At 40.3% G+C, this 22,762-nt stretch overlaps 1 protein-coding gene across 2 annotated transcripts in view; it reads right to left on the bottom strand.

Annotated features, from left to right (window-relative positions):
- Positions 1-22,762, bottom strand: part of astn1 (astrotactin 1) — a 274,669-nt gene that overhangs the window by 197,269 nt on the left and 54,638 nt on the right. For both annotated transcript variants that reach the window (XM_036554076.1, XM_036554078.1), the window contains exons 2-4: positions 19,061-19,248; positions 6,275-6,668; positions 2,556-2,705 (exon numbers count right to left, since the gene is read on the bottom strand). In XM_036554076.1, coding sequence (XP_036409969.1) covers positions 2,556-2,705; positions 6,275-6,668; positions 19,061-19,248 — 732 coding nt within the window. The remainder of the gene's footprint in view (positions 1-2,555; positions 2,706-6,274; positions 6,669-19,060; positions 19,249-22,762) is intronic.

Raw genomic sequence — 22,762 nt, 5'->3', positions numbered from 1 at the left:
CATCAAGTGACAGCTCCAGGAGAGAGAGGGTGGTTATAAAACACGTTACAGTACGTTAATATAGAAAGCAAAAGCATTGCCCCAGTATGACAAATAGCATCATACAGGAAAAATGAAGTAAATGAATGTAATAGAATGTGTATTGCTGTCTTTTTTGCCTTGGTTGTTTAATTTGGGGAAGCATTTAAAAAGCCACAGGGGTCCCCCGAGTGGCTTAGTTGGTAAGTCATTTGTTTGGAATGATTGGGAAAGATTGGGATCCCATGACTTGCAATTATAGGGGATGATGACAGAGAAGTTACGTCTATCGTCCAATAACGTGCCGCCCCACTGCAGTGCGCTGTGTGACCTGCAGCATGAAAAACAGCTGTTAACTGCATGCAAGTGTATTGGAGGATTGCATCTGCCCCGCCTCCACTCATCTCTCGTCTCAGTGTTGCTGTGGTGAGGTGAGCTTATTGTACACCTGGCGATTCCTAAGGAGGGTTTCACAAAGGGCAAAAAAAGCATTAAAAAGCAGTAATGGACATTTTATTAATGCTAGTGCACATGCCAATAAACAAACATGGTCCTTTATTGTGAGAAACTCATTTATACTGTTATTACATTTTTTTATTTCTCACACAGCATTATGAGTTTCACAGTCACCAAAAATAATGAAAAATATTATAAAAGAAATGGAACAAGTGAAACTTACTAAAATTTGTTACTGAGATTAGATTTCAGGACAAAACATACAGCAGTTAGTCTGAATAGAGGCTTTAGTTCCCTCTTATTTTCTGCTCCACTGGCCTGTTTGCACTGAGCATATAGAAAAACTAATGTTCATTATCAGGGATGCAATATAAGTCACAAGGGAAACAATGCTGCAAAGTTATATATCATCAGAAAATAAAAATAATAATGAGTTTCCCAAATAAATGAAAAACACATTTTTTCCACATTGCTTCATCTCCTGGCATTTCCAAATAAACAAATTGAGTTAAATTAATATGAAAAAATATGCTAATCGTGTATGTTTAATTCTAAAGGTAGCAATTTCCATTTCACAGGGGCTGTGGGGCTGTCAGAGATTGCATTTAGACAGCAAGAGACCAAAGAGTGTTTATAACTCTGAGAGACAGAAAAGCAGAAGAAAGGCAAGAGCCGATGGATCATTTTACGGACAGGGTCTGCTTTCATTTTGCCACCAAATTAAGAGTAAACAGATTGGATCTTTAGCATTTTTGTCCCAAAAGTGATCAGCTCATTCATCTTCTGGCTCAACAACAACCTCTCAGAATACCAAGTGATAATGGTGCTGGTGTACAGACCACTGGGTCCGCAGTTCCCTGCTCGAAATTCTATTATTGATGGAGAAAGGTTTGATTTCTCATGTTTTTTTTTCTTTCTTTTTTTTTCCCTGAGCCAGCTTTGATTTAAGCTCTCATTATGGTACAAAATGCCATTGCTAGAGAATATAGAAGCAGGCTTTCCACCAAGGTCATGGAGAAAAAGTAAAATTCTACAGGGCAGTGAGAATAATGGGTGCGTTAAAGCTGGGAAAAAAATAAATCTTGAACCTAAAAAAAAAAAACTGGGCCTTGCCTCCCAAGCAGATCAGCAGTTAATGTGTTTGCTTTGAGCGTGAACTGAGCTCTACAGCCCGGGTTCGATCACAGAAATGTTATCAGCCAACGGCAACCAGGAGCAAAACAAATTGGTTTTCTACCACCAGGGACAGCAGCTGCTATGTCGGCAGAGGATGCTCACCTCCCTGCTCTCAGGCACCCTGTGATTCGTCAGGCAGGTGCACGTTGCTTGGATGACAACAGAGGAGAACTGCCCGCCACACTGTAGTGTGTACTGTGTAACATAGCCAATGGCCAAGTGAGCGTGTATCAGAAGACTGCATCTGCATCTAGTACCACTGGTGATTCCAATGGTGTAATATATTTAAACAAATATAGCATAACAAAAGAGTTGCAGAGGAAAAAACATAAAAAACTGGGCCGTCCCTAATGCAAATGAGGACAAAGCCTATGCTCCTACCATCCGTGTCCATTTAAACCCAATACTGAAAAGCTATGGCATCACAAAACAATGGGAAACACGAAACGATGAAAAATTGAGACACAATGAGATAAAACAAGTAATGTCAGACAAATACAAATCATTTATTCATGAGTTCACAAAACCGGAGATACTGTGAGTGCAGTGGCATGAAGCATATGCTTATGCAAGTTAGGAACATGGTAGTCTGCTTTACTGATTCCAAGTTCTGAGGTATAAGCTGCTCATTGAGTCTGGAAATGAGTCATTCATGAGTCATGTAGAGGTATGAAGAGACTTTTTATGCAGGTGATTAAAAATGAGAGTAGAGAGAACAGAAAAGCTAGAAGTGGCCTCAACCTTGCTGTAGAACAACTGAATTTCCAAAATGACCACGAAGCAGTTGTTGCCTCGCATAATTACCAGCTGTTTTGGGTTGTTATGAAAAAGATTTCTTCAATGTCACTTGACAGCACTTGTGAACACAGATTTTTGAGGGGGGGGGTTAGGAGCAGATGACTCACCGCGAGTTTTGCTGGACAGGCGTTTGCGCTGGTTGCTGGAGGTGTTGTGCGGGAGAAGCGTGTTTTGTTGGTGGTTGGCATCAATTGGACTGGTGGCGATGATGTTGTCCTTGTACTTGCTCATGAGGCACAGTTTGGTATTGTCACTTCCTGATGGAAAAGAGGGCACTGTTAGGAGGCCAATACCATGTAGCCACAAGGTTACATGGTATTGGCCCAAGAGCCCTTTATATGAGAAAGCCCATAATTCTAAGTCGTCCTGTGTTGTCTTTTTAATTATAATTATTCGCTTTTTTACTTAGAGAAACCCACAGCATGGAAATAATCAGTGTTGTGCAAGTTCACACTTCACAAGAGCTAGCTCAAAGTTCAGTTCACACAGATTAAAATGAACAAGTTCACATTCATAGTTCACAATTTTGAATTTCACTTTTGAAGTTCAAAGTCCCAGTTCATTTCTTCCATTTTTTTTTTTTAAATGAGCTGCTCTGAGCTTATCTTTTTCAGTAGAACCTCCTCCTACCCATCCATCCCCAGCCCCCAATCATTGCCATTTCCCACTGGTTGTGTATACTTGTACATTCATAAGCAAACATGTCAACCTATACAGAATGTCCGTAAATTATAAGGATTTTCCCCCATTTCAATTGCTTACGGACGTATACATAAAATCATACGGATTATAAAAAAAAACTTGGTTCAAAATTTATTGCGTGCTATTCGTTTTGAGAATGATAAAATGATGAACACACAGTCACTGACCGTCTTGGCTAGTTTCGAGGTAAATTAACTTATTGACTGTCTCTAGCCTTGGATAAAACATAAAACTTGCACATTGGGATTTTGTTTCTTATTAATATTACACCTGACAGCACAACTCTTTGCTATTACTATTACTGGAGATCTGTTTTTTTTTTTTTTAATTGTAGGCACACAGAATCCTTACTGTAGACAGATATTATTTAATATACATCTGGTAGATCATGTAAAAATTATAAAATGTAAGATTACATGATGATAACACAATAAAGTGTTGCAGTGCTACTTATAAGTTTACATGGAAACACTGTTGATTTGTTAATGAAGTGTTAATATATAATTCATTTTGTTGCGATTTATAGATCCTAAGGATTTTCTATGGATTTTATGGATGTTTCCAGAGTGATATAGGTGGGCATCCGAAGGGGTTGACATGTATGCAGAAGTTATGTATGTTACTAGTGGAAGTGCAAAAGCAACTAAAGTATTAAAAAGTTCAAATCACAAAGTAAATTCCTTTGTTACTCACCACCACTTGCACTAGCCATTTTGCAAAAATTGTTTAAGCTAGCCAGTGTTTACAGTGCACCAAGTACCCTGTCATATAAGGGTATTGTCCAGGGACTATTTTTTTGTGTATGTCTACATTAGTACGTGGGATATGGGCAGTTGGATGCGAGCTGACAAGTTGTCTAGCTGTCTAGCTGATGAGTTGCACTAATAAAAACGTCTCAAGTATGGAATAACGCCGTCCGTGTTCATTCATCAAGCAGTAACTGTAACACACCCAAGGATTCCGAATCTCGCGCAAACCTGAACGAGCTCAAGTTCACGTTCTTTAGTTGCAAATGGATACGTTCAAGTTCACCGTTCACCGAAAAAATGAGCACATTGAACAAACGTGCTCTTTTAACGCATTCATGCACAAGACTGGAAATAATTGCCCAACACCACGCACTAAAGAGGGCCTTCACAGTTCAGTACCTCCAGAAATGTGACAATCTGTCGCTGATTGTCCCATTTTACAGATTTCATCCCCTAATATTTGCCTATAGCTTTAAAATTAATAGCTCAGGCCCCTTTCATAGCTGTATAAGGGAGGATCAAAGCAGTGCTGTATGAGATTACTGAATATGCTCTTTCGGGAGCCATTTACCAGGCTGCTCCTAAAAGGCATCATCAACAAACTTCCTCCAAACCAATGAAAAGATCAATTTAAAATGTTTGTCCAATGAACCTGGTATCTTTGAACTGCATTCCTGTATAAATTGAGCCTCTGTGACTGTTTACTCAGCTTACATAACTTCTGTTTGAAGCCCTTTCAATAACATTTTACCTAGGGTCTCTTTTCCACTAGCCCAATGATTACAAATGAGAGCAATCATTTTCAGATAAAGGTCTGTTTCCAAACGGCATCACCAACCACTGCAATGCAAAACTGAGAAAATCCATATGGTTATATGTGGACCAAACAATGTAAAGCACACATTTTCTTACTAGAAAAAAGTAACACAAGTCACTATACTAACATTTCCCAAAAATAACATGCTCTTTTGTATCCAGGCTGTATTAGCACATTTACATGGACATTTCCATGATGTTGATTATCCATTAGTTGACCTATTTTGTAATGGGAGACACATTTTTTCACTAGAAGAGCATTGTTTTCTTCTTAAAGCATATATGCTGAAAGCAGATGTGTGCAATTCAAGTAAAGATTAGTAACTAGTGTATGACCTAAAAGATTTAGGGCCCTTATTATACAAACTTAGGATCAACGTGCAAGCAGGTGCAAAACAGTTTGCGACAGAAGGATGTAAAATTTGGGGAAATGCACAGTCTGAGGGCTGGGAGTAGTGATGACCACTGTCATATTTTCTCTTGTATTTTTCCCCTTTACTGCTTCAGGATGCTGAAAAGCAAGCCCTACTGTGTTAGCTAGTTAAGAAATAAGAAATAAGAAATAATGAATACTTCAGCCCCAAATGCAATCTTAGGCATATATTATACTTAATGTATGTAAACAAACAATCACTATATGAATACAGACTGATGAAAAATGAGTAAATGGGTGCGCAGTTAAAAGTTTTCAGGGTGGGTAGATCAACAGGGAGAGAGAAAGACAGAGAGAGAGACGGAACAAGGGAAACGGGCATGGATTTCACCATGATGCAAGAGGGCAGGGTCCTTGTGTACCAGTCTCCAAATCTACCAAACGTTAGATATCCTATCAGCCATGACCAATCAGGATATATAACATAAGGATACGTTATATCAGGCAACAAGCTAAGGAACGAGGACCTTGGACAGTGAACTGTCAGTAACCATTTTTGCCTGTGATGGATGAATTCCATGTGAAATAATTAGGGTTTACAGAGCAAATAATGAGTAAAATACATAGACACACAGAAAAATGTGCCCTTACCCTTAAATACCCTTAATGTGCCTTGATGTGTGCCTATATAATTCTCTAATAAGACTTAATTGATAACAGTATGTGATTGGTGATGCTTTTCACTGTCTTTTTTTAGCTTATTTTTTCTGGTTATATTTTGTTGGAAGTTATTCTGCTGGCAACGTAGATGTACTCAGCTCTAAAATATTGTTACAGCTATACAAGGTAATATGAGAGAAATTGCCCATAGTGGCTCTATTTTAAGGTTACAAAAGTGTACTTAAAGGCTCAGCAGTGCAACCCAGCAATAAACACTAAAAATAAAACCCATCAACCTATTAGGATGCACTCTTTTCTGTTTTTGTTTGTGCTTGTGAGTGTTTCTGTGTGTGTCAATATGTGCAATTGTGTGTGCATGTGTGTGCAAAGTGACAATGTGTGCATGTGCATGATTGTGAGTGATAATGTGTGTGTGTGTATATGTGTGGTGTGTGTCTGTAGAGGAATTTTTGTGCACAGGAATTTGTGTGTGCGCGCGAGTGTGTGTGTGAGTGTGATCACACACCAGGTGTGAGGTCCATGGCAGCTTTGTCGTTGCAGCCCTGCAGGGAGTCCAGTGTGCGCGTGACCTGGCTGGCGAAGTCCTCCCCGCCGTTCATGCACTCCCGCTGCAGGTGGTGCCGCAGGTCGGCGATGTCGTACTCGTAGCCGTCCAGTATGGGCGTCTCGCGGATGCTGAGCGTGCCGCTGGAGTTGTGGCCCTGGCCGCGGGAGTTGCGCAGGCTCTCGCGGGCCTGCCCGCCCATCAGCACCGACGGGATGTAGTGGATCTCGTTGGCTGCCTCGGCGCTGGCGCTTTTCTGCGGCTGGGGCACGCGGCGGCGCTTGCACCAGCGGCGGCGGGTGTAGAGGATGAGCACCAGGCAGAGGATGGAGAGGAGCAGGGCAATCATGCCACCCTGTGGGGCGAGAGAGATCCAGTCAGACCTCCACACGCTTAACTACCTCATACACGACACAGAAGAAAAGCGGCTCCGGTCCGTCACTTCTGTCTAAAACCTCACTGACAGATCCAACTCCTAATTCAACACCCAATTAAAACACAACGACCGCTGTAAACTTTTACGCACTTCCATCTTGAAATCTTTCCCTAATTTGTATTGTTCTCAACAAACTGTGGTCAGCAAGCGGCAAAAAACATCCATAAGCTACACAAGCAACACCAAGCAAAATACACAACCTGCTGACAAACCCCCGACACGTCAGTGAACTTGGTCTCCAAAATAGCACGCAGTAGATAGTTGTAATGCACAAGCACACACACACACCTGGGTAAAGACTCCGCGAGGCTCAGCCAGTACATCCCGCTGCAGGGCGCTTGGCCACAGCAGCCTGCTACCTGCCCACATCTTGTCACAATGCCAAGAGTGGAGGAGGTTCTAGAGACTCACTTCATCTCTGTTACAGGAACACAGCATAATTTTCACATAATTGAGTATGTTTCTCTTCTGTGTAAAAAAACAGGCTTGTAGTACTTTCCATTAAAAATTACAATATATTTATATAGGAGTAAGAACTTGTACATGTAAAAAAAGAAACAGACGAGGTCTTTTGCTGTTACCTTTCTTAGATTATTTATATTTTTTTCAAGCACTGAAGGTCATAATAATGTAGATCATCACAAACACTAACAGAGAGCGAAGGAGATATCTGCAAGTACATTGTCATGAAGTCCTGATCTATTTCTAAGAAAACATCTTTATTTCTAAACAAGTAAAAATTCACATGTCGAAGAATGTAGAAGAATGAACTGAAAAAAAGTTTCACATCTTCCACATAAAAACATAATTGCCAACAACAGAATGTCAGGGGTAATATTATTAATAGTGGCACAGACATGACATACTCCTCATCATTCTGTGATGTTTTGTACTTTGACCAGGTCACTTGTGACTTAATGTAGCCCTATTCAAAAAAATTCTTAGGGAGTTAAATCTAGAGAGTTTTGTTTGTCCCTGCAGACGTAAGGTCACCACCTCAATCCTCTCCTGGATAGTCAGCACCTAAAACTGAAATAAGCTGAGCATTCATGCCTTCAGATAATTTTGAAAGAATTCTAGGTTTTAAACCGAATGAATTCGGACTTTTCAACTACCCTGCATGTAGTGTAAAGTTCTCCTAGAGCCTTTCCCACTATTTTGCATGCTAGTCTCGTACACATAATGCAATCATAAGGCTGCTACCGTAAAGCAACATTAGAGGCTTATGTTTTTGATTGGTTTATGGCCAGTCACAAACAGAGGCAATCTCTTAACTGTATATGATCTCGCTGACACATTTAATTACAGTAAAAATCATCATCTGTGTCTCAGTAAATTTTCACGACTTCTGAGATGACAAGATGTACTCAAAAATATGTATGCCCGATGACATAACCATTAATCACCATTACACTTTCAGTGTGGAAAATATGAAAAAATCCAATTCAAATATAAAGACTGATATCTGAAGCTTGCCATGGAAGTGCTTTATCTTTTCTCGTACACATGAAGTGGGAAAGGCTCTTTGCAAAGGCAATTTGCATGTGTTGTTTGCCTACTCTGCATAGTCAAGGACGATTACAAATGACACGTTAATATAGGTCACTTATGCAGTCAATTTGTATGCACTGTAGAGAGGGATGACACTGGCATAATTTGATTCATGTTGATCTTAGTTTTTTCAGTGTTTTCAAAGTCATTATGCTCGTGGCCCAGTATGGTATGAGCCAAAGTAATGGATTTTCAACCACCACTGTGCGGAGGGGAGAGACAAGCGGATAAAACTGGTATCAAGCAGAAGATGTGGTAATGTCAGCCAGCCTTATTCCAAGACTGGGAGTCCATACAAATCACATAAGACTGCAAGGCACAGCAAAACATAATTGGAAATACACAGTAGATTCAGTGTTGGATTCATGCAGCCATTTGCCTTGCAAAATCACGGCACTCAGTATAAGAATGGCAATAAAATAATAAGCCCATTCTGCAATGGCTGTACTCTTATTTTTTCCCCTGTACTCTTATTTTTTACCTTCTGTCAGATGTTTGCCTTTACCTTCTGTCCGATGTTTGCCTTTTACCTATAAGCCAATGACACTAACCAATTTGCTTGTCATATTAATTGCTTCCTTCTTTCATTATTTTTCTTTAATGTATATCAATAAGCTGCCTTGAGACAGAAAACAGGTTCTATCAAGGTCAGCCGCTACATTACACCCACAATGAATTTTGGCTGAAAACTGTACCTCAGGCAATGCACTCCTCTGTGGCAAATTGATAACCTGTGGCTTCAATCAATGCGGCGCAGTTAAAATTGAACTTATACCGACTGATTTGCATTAGCACAAAAACTGACTTCTGAACCTGATTGGGGGGGAAAATACTCTGTAATCAATTACGGGTGGCACCGATTCAAAGCAGGACTTAATGGAACTGGAGATAAGGAGTCTTTCCCTTCATGTGCGCAAACAAACACCACAGCATACTGAGGTTTATGTTTGGAATCCATTCAAGTAAGGATGGGGAGCACAGTTATTGCACCACCGATAGTGTTTCAATACTTTGATCACATGCCTTAATAACAGAAGCAATTTTACATTTGTAATTGACAGTGATCTGCAAAACTGATCGAGTAAAACACTTCAAAAAATACATATGTATAAGGGCTTTCTCACAACATATAGCAATGCCACACCATTTACAGTAGCTCTGACAGACTTACAGCAGTGACATAAACAGCCCCATAAAACTCATCCACACTTAAATATTATGGATATCGCAAATCATATCCAGAAGTGCTAACCAAATGTTAATACAAGAGAATTATGAAAGAAGCACATTGTTGCACCCATTACTTGATGTAACTTTACTTATTTGAACTTATTCATATCATTTTTGGGGAAGAAAAAGATTCAGATGCTAATCTATATACACTATATATTAACTGCTTCATGAAGAAAAGTTCCTGGAAATTATTTCCAGTTTCATTTAGATACGTGTTCAAGAGCATCAAGAACAAGCAGAATATACTTGTGCTCGGGGTCTCATTTTCAATCCATCACTTTTCAGAAGGAATTACATTTGATTAAGTCCGAGGTAATTTCATTGAGGCAAAGACAAGTGTAACCAGATTAAATGAAATGACAAATAATGAATTTGAGAGAAGATTAATGCATTGAGCTGTCTTGGCACTACAACTAAAAGTGCGGGCGGAGTTTCAGAAATACTTTTATTGCTTTGCAAAGATAAATTTACATTGGCGAAGGATGAGAGACCCTGAAAGTACACTTATCGTACCATTAGTTCAGCTGGTAGGGCCAGCTCAATCATGATGCAAGCCAGAAAAGATTAGTGCAAAAGGTTGGTTAGGCAAAGGCAAGCGACTGCAATCGTTATTAACTTGCATCGAATGCTTCTATGATAAAATGCACACACAAACATGATAGTCCATGCAGGGCAAAGGTATCAATATGTGGCTATTGTAAATTATGTGTAAGTGTCCAACCTAATGGTAAAATGCCACTTTCTATTTTATTATTACTTTTTTTTTAAAACAGTATGCTCAGTAGGTGGAAAACATCAGCTCATTTTCTGGCCTGCAACAGCAGGGCCTTGAGGCCTTGTGTGACTATTGATTTTAACTTTGTGGCAAGAGGTCTCTGGCAAGCCATAAATGGAGAAAGCATATCATATCCTGCATGTAAAACAGACTGATTAAAACCGCTTTCATTGCCAGTCAAATCAATATTCAGTGTTTATCCGATACAAAAAAACAAGCTGACGTGAATAAAAGTGATTAAAAATGGAGGAAAGCAGCAGTCTGCCTGTTACTCGTTGGTTAAACAAAAAAATGACACCAGATTTAGATATTAATCAAAAGAAAACAGTGGTGTATTTACACTAGTGAAACATTTGTAGTTTTGTTCATTACATACACAAACATAAAACATCATTCATCACATGCACTACATTCAGATTTCTCCTTCTGAAAAAATACTTGACCTGCACAGCATTTTATTCTCTTTGCAGTGTCCGTGACATTGCAACATTTGGTTAAGACCTTGTGCAGTATACTAAGTAAATGAGCTAAATAAATTTTGTTTCCTTTTATTATTCAATATGTATTTGTTTGACGTTACCTGAGCTAGGTGAATTTCATTGTTCTAGCATACTTTATGTACAGTATTTTTTTACACAGCTTAAACCAAGGACCATAATGGATTTTATTGAAATGTGAAATTAACATGAACCTCAAAAACTTAATCTTACTGTGACTTTTTTTCATAATAGACAGTGCATGCTACTTCAGAGTGTATTTGAATCTCTTTATGGCTGATACCGAATTATTCACAACGGAATGATGTCATGGACACTCAATTCATTCGTAATTCACTTTCAGGAAAATTTAAGGCAATTCTAAATTTCATATTATGAAAAGAAATTAAATTACGAGTCACTCTTTGAGACGGTAATCAATATTTAATATATGTTTTAATATCCACAGCAATCCATTGGTGTATCTTAGACTACTGGGATGGGTTTTAAATATTCACCACATCAAACTTTTTATATTCTTATCAGAATTTTTTCCTTTTTCTAAATGAGAAAAGTCAATGGAAATTCCTTCAGTCAAGGTGAAAGTGATTGAATGAAAGGGAGATACCACCTCTCTTTTAAAGCAAAATGTGCTACCTTTTTTCGTAGCCAATACTTCTCATCAAATCATGTTTAAAATACCTTCACATACAGCTTAAAGACTCCTCCCAATTACCTTTAATCTTGTGTTATTGCAAATTAGACTGATCATAGCTCTTAATTCTTTAGAGAATTTGAAGCACATCTTTTCTCTGCAAAACTTGATTTTTATCCTTTAATCGTGTTACTTTTTTAAACAAAAGGGCATTCATCATCTCCTCTTACACCGAACAGTTACTTGACCTGTTTTTTTTGTTTTCCAGCAGACAGCTGCACTGTTTTTTATGTTGCATTCAGACAATGCATACTCTAAATCACAGGTTAGTCGGAAGGTTGATTAGAACTCAAATACAGCCCTCAAACAGTAAGTGGATGCTGTTCCTATCTGCTATACAGCTTACCCCAATTTTATGTAATTTACACATTCTGAAAAAAAAAAAATGATTGCATCTCACAGAGGGTGTATAATAGGCAGCAACATTCCTTTTGTTCAGGACAGCAGAAACTATAACTGATATTCAGAACAAGGTGTTCGTCAAAATGCTGTACACAATGTACACAGCACTAAGCCTCACAAAAGCCAGGCGCATGCGAGCTTAAAGGCAGAGCTGGGTACAAGGCTCTTGAAAGCCTGACTCATTTTCCTCAAGTAAATGCACCTGAGAGAGGACTGGCTGCATGTAGACCCCTATGGAAGGTGGATCAGCGTTCCATGCTGAAACTCAGCTCCCTCAGGATGGAGGGACAGAAGAATGGATACCATTTCCTTGCGGTTCTGCCAAGCATGGTTGTGTTTAAGAATTCATCTCACTTACACAAGTATGACACATAAACATGAAATAGTTCCCTCAGTAAACCCCCCACCCTCACCACCCCCCCCCCCCAACCCTTAAATCAAATAGTAGATTTCTGCAGAGCAGGAAGAGCGCTATGCCAAACCTGATTATAAGAACTCTTTGATTTGTGGCAAGGCCTTGAAAACAATTTCCGTGGCTGTTTGTTTGAAAAATACAATGTGATTAGCACACCCTGGGGAATGTACAAAGAAGCCCATGCAAAGGATGCTACAGAGATGGGGGGGATTGTTACTTGTGTAAAGACCACTGCTGAGCTTCGTTAACATCTAATCATGTCCTGTTCAGCCTTCAAAACATTCAATAATGTTTCATTCCATTTTTATGTTTTGGATGATTATGGTATGAAATGGTTTTTTTAGTGGACAGCAGATATGCAAAGTCATGGCTGTATAACTGATTTCCCCAACTTATTTGCAGTCAGCCTAGCATTTGAATAGAGACTTCTCCTCGCATTAACAAAAAGGGACGTTGTGAGAGCCTGTACCCGGTGGACTTATATCTGATCAGGGTGACATTTGTGAAGTAAATGACAGAGTGGAAGGAGGAGATGGTCTTTCTGTTCAAGGGTGTGCATGGTCATAAAATAAGACATTATCAGGCACTTAAACTGTAAGTGCCCGCTTCAGAGGGTGTGCCTCCAGGAAAACTTTGTGGAGGACCAACATATTGAACTGGCCCCGACTTCAATCAAAACCTTGACTCACCTCCTGAATGACACAGACAATCTTGATACAAATGCCATCTTTTTATATGGCAAAGGTCAAAGAGTACAGCGTGTTTTGTTGGGGTTTCGGGTTGTGTATTGTTTCTTCAGGTGAGTAAAATTTTGACATAATAGGCTTTAGGAATATTTTTGTTGCGTGTTCACTATTTGATGTTAGCAAAAGGTTTGTGTTCAGGCTGAAGAGAATGAAAACTTTCATCAGTATAATCATGGTAGGGTGAGCCCTACAGGGTGACAAGGGCTTGTGATTTTTATTTCACCTCTTACCCTTTTTACTAGGCCAGAATTCCTACTGTAAACACTAACATGAACAAACAAATATCAATGCTGATATTGTTTAAATTCAGATATACATGAAATGTGAAATAAATAAATTTGCAGAGAAAAAAATTGAAATGATGAACATCAGTTTAAAAAAATTTGCCAGAGGATGTTGTTTTGTTTTTAAAAATAACCTCAAATGCACATCACACGTTAATTAAATTTGCTTGCTCTGACATTATATTTCAGAACCTTCAAAGAAATGCATCTCAGATCCAAGAAGATATGGTATGCCAAAGAGATATCTGAGAGAGTGTGAATCAAAGAGAGATCAATACTCTTTTTGTGAATGTTCAAATAGCAAGAAAATTAAGGGGCTACAACAGTTCACAGCCACAGATGAGATCAGCAATTGTTATGAAATAATGTGAAGAAGTTTGTTCAAATTGAGAAACTGTGAAATCAGAATGAAAAACCACAACATTCAGGAAGGCAAATGGTAAACATAAAATGTCAAAAAAATCAATTTGCTGTCAATAACTACTCAAAAGAAGCTATGGTTCATGGTTTAATAACTACTTTATTCTCTACCTTCACAACACCAAACAACAACTTTTTGAGACTTTGAGCCTGAATATTTTTTGTAATACATGTATTTATTGTGAATGTATGTATTGTTCTGTGCTTTAGTATAATGTATTTTTCAAAGTATTTTTTTTCTTTTTGTGGTTTTGATTTCTTATAGATGATTAAAACCATGAAAGTCTACGACTCTCATTTGAAATAACACCTATGTTACTGCAACTTCTAAAGGTGACATAAGTGGAGTTCTCATAATACATGTTTATGTATTCCAATTTCCCTTGCAATATTTAAGGTCCAAAAACAGTATATTTTTCCGATAATACGATAGTGGAGCCCAGTTCTACAAACGGAGGGAAAGACATAAATGAGCTAATGATCAGACCCCTGAGTATCTACCCTGGAGAAATTAGTTTGAACCATGTCAAAACAATTACGATGCTATCAAGATACTGTGATTTGCCATTGATTGCAGAAGCAGTAGTTACCTTCCCTAGTGTTCCTTTATTTAGATTATTTAGGTTTTAAGTTAAACATTTGTTTTCTCTTAACATTCGGCGAATACTGAATGTGAACACGAATTTCCACGCACTTGTGTAATAGCACTCTGTGGAAACATCGCACTTGAATGGCAGCAGTATTTACTCTGCTGAAGAGTGGAGCTCCAGTGCCGTGTACGGAGTATAACTGCCCATGAGAGAGTTCCACTCGACATTACCATGTTAATGCAATATGGAAAACTGACTATGCTCACCCACGTATTGCTTTATCAAGGTCCAGAAGCCAAGCTCTTCAGCCCAGCAGCACTATTTGGAATGAATATTCCAAAGGCAATGTCTTTGCCTCCGGCATCCATTTTACCTCAGGCATCCATCTTTCACAGTAGTAAACATCGCCCCCCCCTTCCCTTTTACCCAGAGCCATTGGTCACATTCAAACCTCACAGAGCCCCCTGGGAATGAGGAAAAAAGCTCAGAAATTCATCACTTCCTGCTTGCAGTTGCTACCTTGGCAATATTCTGATATATTGATCCAGCAGGACTAGTTAATGGATTGACTGCACTGTAGAGGTTTAACTCCCCTTCCCAGGTTAACCTTCCAGGTGTCAAATGCAAGAGGGAAGCCAGTGAGGGAAACATTAAGGTCCGGGGTCCATTTGAAATCACTTTGGAAGGTCAGCGTTATTAAAAAACAGACAGCTGCTCCACCTCACAGAAGCCCTGCTCATAAACCATCACAGTGCCAGCAACAATGATGAGTAATATAGTACTGATGACAAATTAAAAACCCTTTGGAATACTTTCACAGATAAAATGCACCTCCTGAGGCGTTGCCTTTGTCCTTCCACCAACAGAGTGTTTGTTAACTTCTTTTTTTTTTTTTTTTGTTTTATTGCCCGGGAGCCCGTGCCAAAGGAATTGATTTCTCCTTTATTGCCTCCACCTCAGTTCCTATCCGATTTCTTAATGCCGCACCGTCAGTTTCCTCAGCAACGTGATCCTTTTAATCCCCAACAGAGAGGAAAATTATAAACACTGACTGTACACTGGCAAAAGGGAGTGCAGCTTATTTACAGAGTGCTCCGCCAAAGCGAGGACTGACGTCCAACACAGGAGGTGAAGCGAAAAAACTAAGAAATTTATATTTTATATTTTATATTCTGGGTATTTTGTACCAGACACACCCACAACAGACCTGTGTGAGATATTAATCGAGCTGATGCAGGTGCAGATGAATCTGAGAAACTAGTCCGTGCTACCCCAGTCTGTCTCCTTCCGAAAAAAGAAAAACTGATCACGTGGCAAGACAACTACATTTTACCATGTGTATAACTACATAGCCATTGCGTAGGAGTAAGACCCTTATCTATCATTTTACAATGACAAAACATCAACACAAATGATGATATAGGATTGATGATCATTGGTATATTACTTTGTTGTGTGTAATATTTTCTTTTCTTTCTTTTATGGTCACACTCCAACATGTAATTTTCACTGGCTTTACTTCTACGGTGTGGCACCGCTAAGCTCTGTGAGGGGGTGTGGGGTTGTATGTTCCCATATTTGAAACGTCAATAAAAACTTAAAAATTTAAACAATAAAAAAAGGGCTGATGATGAAAAAAAATAATAAAACTGCAGCAATTGCAGGGCCTATCATACCCTGTTAAGACTATTACTGGATATGCCATGTGAATATTGTACAAAATTATTTGATGGACTTCATGGTTGGGCAAGTTCCGCTAAGTAGCTGAAAACAGAGCCAGACCCAGGTAGCTGTAGCCAGCGGCTGTGTGGAGCCAGCACAGGGGAATTCACCCATCTCTGGAGCTGGAACTCCCAGATCCACTCTGTTCTCCAGGGTCCCTGCCAGCTCTTCCCCACAAACACACGCACGCAGACACACATACCCACCCACATGTGTGCTTTCATCTCACGCACAGGATGGGAGCGGTGACAGTAACTGATGCAGCCAATGGACCGTCGCAATCGCGCCTGTGCGGATCTGCACTGCCACTCACTCTCATCCCATTGTGAGCAGTGATAAACAGAAGGGCTGTTGGGGGGGGGCAGCACTGGGCAATCTGCTTCCAGGGCCAGCGAAGCCTGAGGACATGTGTTTTAGCCCGCAAGCTTTCACCTGCGGCTAAGCAGTGAGTACATGGCATCCCATCCATTATGGATGGGCAGACACAGCGGCCGCGGGGACAGTGGTCACCTCGCGGCCAAGAGAGTACGCACAGCTCGCGCCACCGGTTTGCTTTCTAAAAAAAGGCTGGTGGAAGAGAAGCCGTGCCGCACAGTGTTGTTTCTGACCGAATGACGTGAGGTGTGAATTTCCAGCAGGGCCAGCCTCTGCGAGCTCGGCTCATCGAGCTTTTCTCCTGGCGAGAAAAAGGCGCAGTGGTGGCTGGCCTATTTTCATGCCCCGGGTCAGGGTGCGTCAGGCGACCGCGGAGGTGTCCGTCCCGCGTCTTTCAAAACCGTCCCGCGACAAGCCGCCAGGGGAGGCTCCTCGCTGCGGCGTCGCCTGGCTCTCTCCGTGTGTGGCGAGAGATATTAGCGGCTCGCTGACAAACGAGCGAGAGGGCGAGGGAAGAGGCGCTGGCCCCGGGGGGGGCTGGCAGAGGCGCGAGGCGCCGGAGGAGTGACGCGGCGCGGGATTGGGTAGACGGCCCTCCCACTGAGCCGCAAGCTGCGGCCAAACTCAAACATGGCGCGGGAGCCATCTGTCACCGGGTCTGTCCTATCTGCATGCTAATCCCTCCACACCACTCCAACAGCTTTGTGTTCGGATTGCAGAGCAGCTTTCAGAGAGAGGAGGCTGCTTCTATTAAAAAAAGGATGAAAACCTTAGGGTGAGCAAACGAAGGCCAAATGGATGCAAAACTCGATAAGAGGGAAAAAACTGACCTGAACAGTTCAACGCCAGTGAACCAAGAGTGAGGTAATACAGGGTGAACCCCTGAAGTGGAAACGTAATGCTTTCACACAACTTTCTCAAACAAACTAGGCAAACATCCAGGACCTACCTGATCCAATCAAAATGTCAGTAATTGTTTGATTTTTTTTTTTTTTGAAAAATCGGAAACAGAAAAATATCAACAGAGAAAATATGTTTACATGTATTTTCTGTGACATTTGGTAAGTACCTTCAGAAATAAGTGTTTTCAAGAAATGAGTATTGTTTAAAAAAAAAAAAATCTCAAAGAAAATGTAGCATCCTTCTATGGCAAGTGTACAGAGTGAAATAAACCTCTTGAAATGCATGACTACTATACCGAGTGCTACCAAACAGTATATATTCCATAGCAAAAAAATGGCAATGGTATGGTATGTCACTAAATGAAAAGCAATGTCCTCCAGTCAGCTTTGCAACCCACCTCCCTCTCAGCTGCAGGAATTTCTACAGATAAAATATTCTACAATATTTGTATATGAAAATATAAAATGCAGAAAGAATGTACAAAAAATAACATTCACATGCTCCACTTGAAATAAGTATGAGTAACTACCAGACTCATACAAATGCTAGAATGATGGGAGAAAGCCTGTATATTTCTCATGACATAAACTGCCCCATTATATGAAAGACAATGGAGGGTATAAAACCATAAATAAGTAAAGAAAGCACTAGTAGTGCTACTTTGTAAGAATTCTTACCTCTGTGAAGGTCTTTAGCTAATCTAATAGCCCATGCTGTTCTACTGCAAAACACGAGAGATCTTAATTTGGATTATAAAACTCATACTTCCATTACGGCTGCTTTAATGAGCATATTGGTTTTCTGACTGCTTGGCTAATGTCTCTCAATATCAGTACCAATGATTTTAAATTGAAACCAGTACTGAGAACACAGAAATCTCTCCCACTGACAGTGACGTATCTGAACACCAATTGGAACAACTTATCAAAGAAACGATCACTTCACATTTTCATAAAGGACACAAGGTGTTCTCTTTTTTATCACAGCTATATTGTCATTTTTTGCATCTTTACAGCGGGTACCTGGATGTTTAGAGCTATTTCATACGCCGCTTCAAAAGACATGCTGACTGAACATCTGAAGTTCATTTTTGCTCATCAGGAAGATAATATCTCCCTGATGAGCAATAATTAACCCTAAAAGCAACAACAGATTTAGTGTCAATTATAAGTGTGATTCTCTGGCACACATACTGTTCTGGGGAAGGACTCTGATTACAGTTTGTTTCTTGTTTATTACTTTAATAAGATGTCATTGGATGAACTTGCTTGTGCTGTATTTTTCTTTTCTATTATTTTAAATAATTGAGTGGGCCTGCTGTGTCAGCATCTAAATTTCATTGTTTTTGGATGTAGGTTTTGAAAGGAGCCCTGACATAGATATAGATTAATTTTATCTTTAGTTTAAAGAACACTGGCACCACTTTCAAAAAACCTTAAAAGTACTGAGCACCACTACAGTTACTTGTGGTATAGTAGCAGTGCTACTACTGAAAACCACCACTACCACTGCAGAACAGCTCAGAACTTGTTCTTCTAATGGTAATACAATGTCATATACATCAACCCAGCTAATTCTTCTAACCATGCGACTTTCCCCTTAATGATCCATCTCCTTAACCTGCTTCCCTTCCCTTCCCTTCATCGCAACCCCGCAGCTCCCCCCATCTCAGGCTCCTCTTCCCTGTCAGCGAAGCGCTCGTACCATGACAGAGATGTGCAGGATGCGCAGCTCCTCCTCGGCAGAGTCGTTGGCGGGGTAGTCGGTGGGGGCCAGGCCGGGCAGGTTCTGGCTGCCATCCTGGTGGTGGATGTGGAAGAGCAGCGTCCCGTTCTCCAGCCACTGCTGCCTCCAGCGCACCAGCGGGATGTCCTCCGAGTTGCCAGAGATCTCTGCCGCAAACAGAGGACACACAGCCTGTGAGTGCTGAGACTGTGCTGCCCTATATCGGTTTTAGACATGTTCTGCAATACGCTGAGTGGTACAGTGGACGGTTTTAGGAAGCTAGGTGGGGTTGTGGCAGTATTAGGATTAGAGATATGTACAAACATCCTTTTTGTTTTGGTTTTTATCCAGCAGGTGTTGCAATGACATTATACAGCTTGAGGCAGTCTGCCTTCCAGGTACACACAGAAAGGTGAAGAACAGGCCAGAAAAGGAGGATTAAAGAAAAACACAAATCCATGGTGGAAAAGTCTGAACAGGATGTAGAAATTGGGGCTGGTGTGATGCAGTCTGGATCAGTGATGAGCATTTTGTCTGAGGGGCTTACAAACGATTTCAGTCATTTGCAAACACTGTTTGTTTGAGCTGGGCCATTAGTATACAGTGCTTGCAGAAGACTTACCATGACCATAGCATTAGGTCATTTGTTGTGCTGGTTTGTGTCACTGGGACTCACAAGACTTCATATTTTGGGAGTCACTGGTTAAAGCTTGAATTGTTTCAAGCCGGAGATAGGTAGATTACAACAACAACAATATTTACATCTTCTTTTTCCATACCAGGTATAAATAAATAATTGCTGCCATCTTATGAATAAGCTGCCTAAAAGTATATATAAATTCTCTCATCAGGGATGGCATAGATAATGACATGACAGGAACAGCACGTTGGCAATCTATCCAGTGAAACCAAGTATGAAAATGACACTGATGACAATGTCAACTACAAATGACACACAATAACACCATTCACAATGTCCAGCTGGTGTGCCTTTTCCCTGAAGCTAAGGGCGTGGAAAGAAACCCCATTCTTATCTAAAGAGCTAGGCATGAACTGTGCCAATGATAGACAATAGTTTGAGGATGCACTTTGATATGGTAATTGCTTATTTGTAATTGTTTTAAACATAGTGCTATATAAAATGTTTAGTCACCTTAAAAAACTATTAGCAACATTGTTATACTATGATGTGCCAGATAATCCTTAGCTTTTGCTTGTTTTGTCACTCATCACTTCCCACCTGCCTAAGACCAGGCACGGCCAGGTGTTACATCTGATATCCTTTTATGCACCACTTTAATGACATGCAAATCACGAGTAAAAGCAAAGGCAGTGAATGCCAAAATAGGCAAAAAAAAAAATTACAATTTTATGCAGTATCTGTGTTTAGGCCCATCATAAATGTTATGCTAATGCTTGTGAATATAATAGTAGGAATATGGTGAAATGTAAACATTTCAGTCATGGAGCAGCAAAAAAACAGCACAATAAATTATCATGGCAGTAGGGTTGTGCTGTGTATCAGGGTTAGAGGCATGAGACAGGGGAATTCTGAAAACCAATTGGCTTTAAACTCAAGCAACTTGCTAATGCTATCGTAGTTTGATCATGTTTACCACAGCAGTATCCCTCCTGAGACTAGAACCCACATTTTTCCTCTAATGCCCTATTTTTTGCTGCCACTAACCACACATCGCTTATGAATATAACACCAATTGTTTGATACTCCCGATATCCTCATTTGCAAATACATTCCAACACAAACTAGATTTAGAATTTGTAATGCGGCATCCCTGGTAGCTATTTTACCTTTGTGGAGATTCACCTGCGGAAGGAAGTCATGCAAACAGCTAACTGAGGGTGCGTTCCAGCACCAAAGTGTAAAATACACACAATGGTTCAAAGTTATTTCATGCGAACGTTGCAAAGGATGGCTCAGTGTCTCGAGCAGAGACCGATGCAAGTGTGCCACACTGAGATGAGATCTCAATGTAAATAAGGTTTGGGAGCTGGAGTAGCTCTAACCTAAATGCAAATTATCAGACAAATTCGACAGTGCACTTCTTGCTGCACTTCCCGGGGGCCTGGTTCCAAGTGACAGCTTTATTAATGAGACAACCCTGCCGTTCGTGGTAGAGTACCACCAACATGCACAGAAATGGATCAAAACAACCAGGTTACAGCATACCCGCAGTGTTGCTTCTCTACATCCTTCACAAATCCATAAATGTACCAATCATTTTTGTTTATTCTCTTTTGGGCTCAGCTACCTCATTTCCAAGATCTCTGTACCATTTGAATTTTCCTCACACTTTTTCTTCTGTTTCTATCTGCAATGAATGATCAGACTCCCCACTGACGCGCCAACTGCAGAATCTTTCAGCTAATTACGTTAACTGCAGTGTGCCAAAAAGTCTAATCAAAATCAATCAAAAGTACAAACGCAAACTCTTCTGCTTGTCCCGAAGAATCATGGGATAGGGTGTATTTCATAAAAAACATTCACAGTACTACATCATTCACATAAAACATTTATTAAAGACCAACTCCTCCTTTTGCTACATCCAAATTCAGACTACTTCTACATTATCCACAGCTTCATGTTATTTATTTTCAGTATGATTATAGTTTATCATATTTTTGCATCTCCTTAGTTGCGGCATACCTACGTAATTTAATTTGAAACACACATAAACCAAAAATCCAATTTCAATGATCAACTGGAATCCCACTTTTCTATATCATTCCCACAGTGAGCGGCTTTGCAGATGTCTGTTCCTGATGAGCAATTACTACATACCCCTGCCTTAAGAAAACAATTTAAATAACAGTTGCAGTTGAACCTTTCATGCTCTAATTCTGTAAGTGTTAGACGTATTAGATCTGCACCAGGAATACAAAATCCTAACAGGGTGATAGGAAGAAAATATTGGCAAATAAACCTTGGGCCCTGGGGTATCAGAATACATGCTAACACATTTTGGGACAGTGATGCTCACCAGACCCAATCAGGTATATTAAATGGTTCAATTAATTGATTACAGGATTCCTCATGCACAAATCTGAGGGAGAAAGCACTCAGTGAAAGTTGTCATATTGTCATTATAGCAATGGATTTAAAAAAATCACTACTGTCCTGATGCATGTATTTTTGTGGTTACACTTAAAATTTGTCATTTTGCCATGCAGGACGCTTGGCTTTGAACACTCTAGATTGTCATTTTTTTTTTTTTCATCTGTCGTGCTCAGCAGACCTTGCCCGTAGGTCGGGTCTAATTGGTGCTCTTAGCAGATGTCAGAAACGTTTCTTAACCAAAACGGACATTTCCATCAGGGCCCGGCTTTCCCTTGTCACAGCGAGACCTCCTTGCACGTGAACCCAGCCGCCGTTTTCCCCGGGAAAACCCGAGAGAGAGAGAGCCCACTGGCAGGAGAGGGAAATAACTGCAACAGAGGAGAGAGAGAGAGAATGGGGGAAACATTCCATCTCTCTCTATCAGCACCTGCAGCTCAAAGTCCCGACAGGAGACGAGAGAGGAAAGATGCCAAACAAAACAATTAGACGGGATAGCGTTCGGCAACAAACAAAATACAAAACTGACTCTGTAATGTAATCGCTGCTGGCTGCCAAGCACGGCGCACAAAAGTATGCAGCCGCTAAGTCCCTCATTTCACAAATAA

This window comes from Megalops cyprinoides, chromosome 20 (assembly GCF_013368585.1).
Source record: "Megalops cyprinoides isolate fMegCyp1 chromosome 20, fMegCyp1.pri, whole genome shotgun sequence".
NCBI lineage: Eukaryota > Metazoa > Chordata > Actinopteri > Elopiformes > Megalopidae > Megalops > Megalops cyprinoides.
This window is presented reverse-complemented; position numbering and strand designations above follow the sequence as displayed.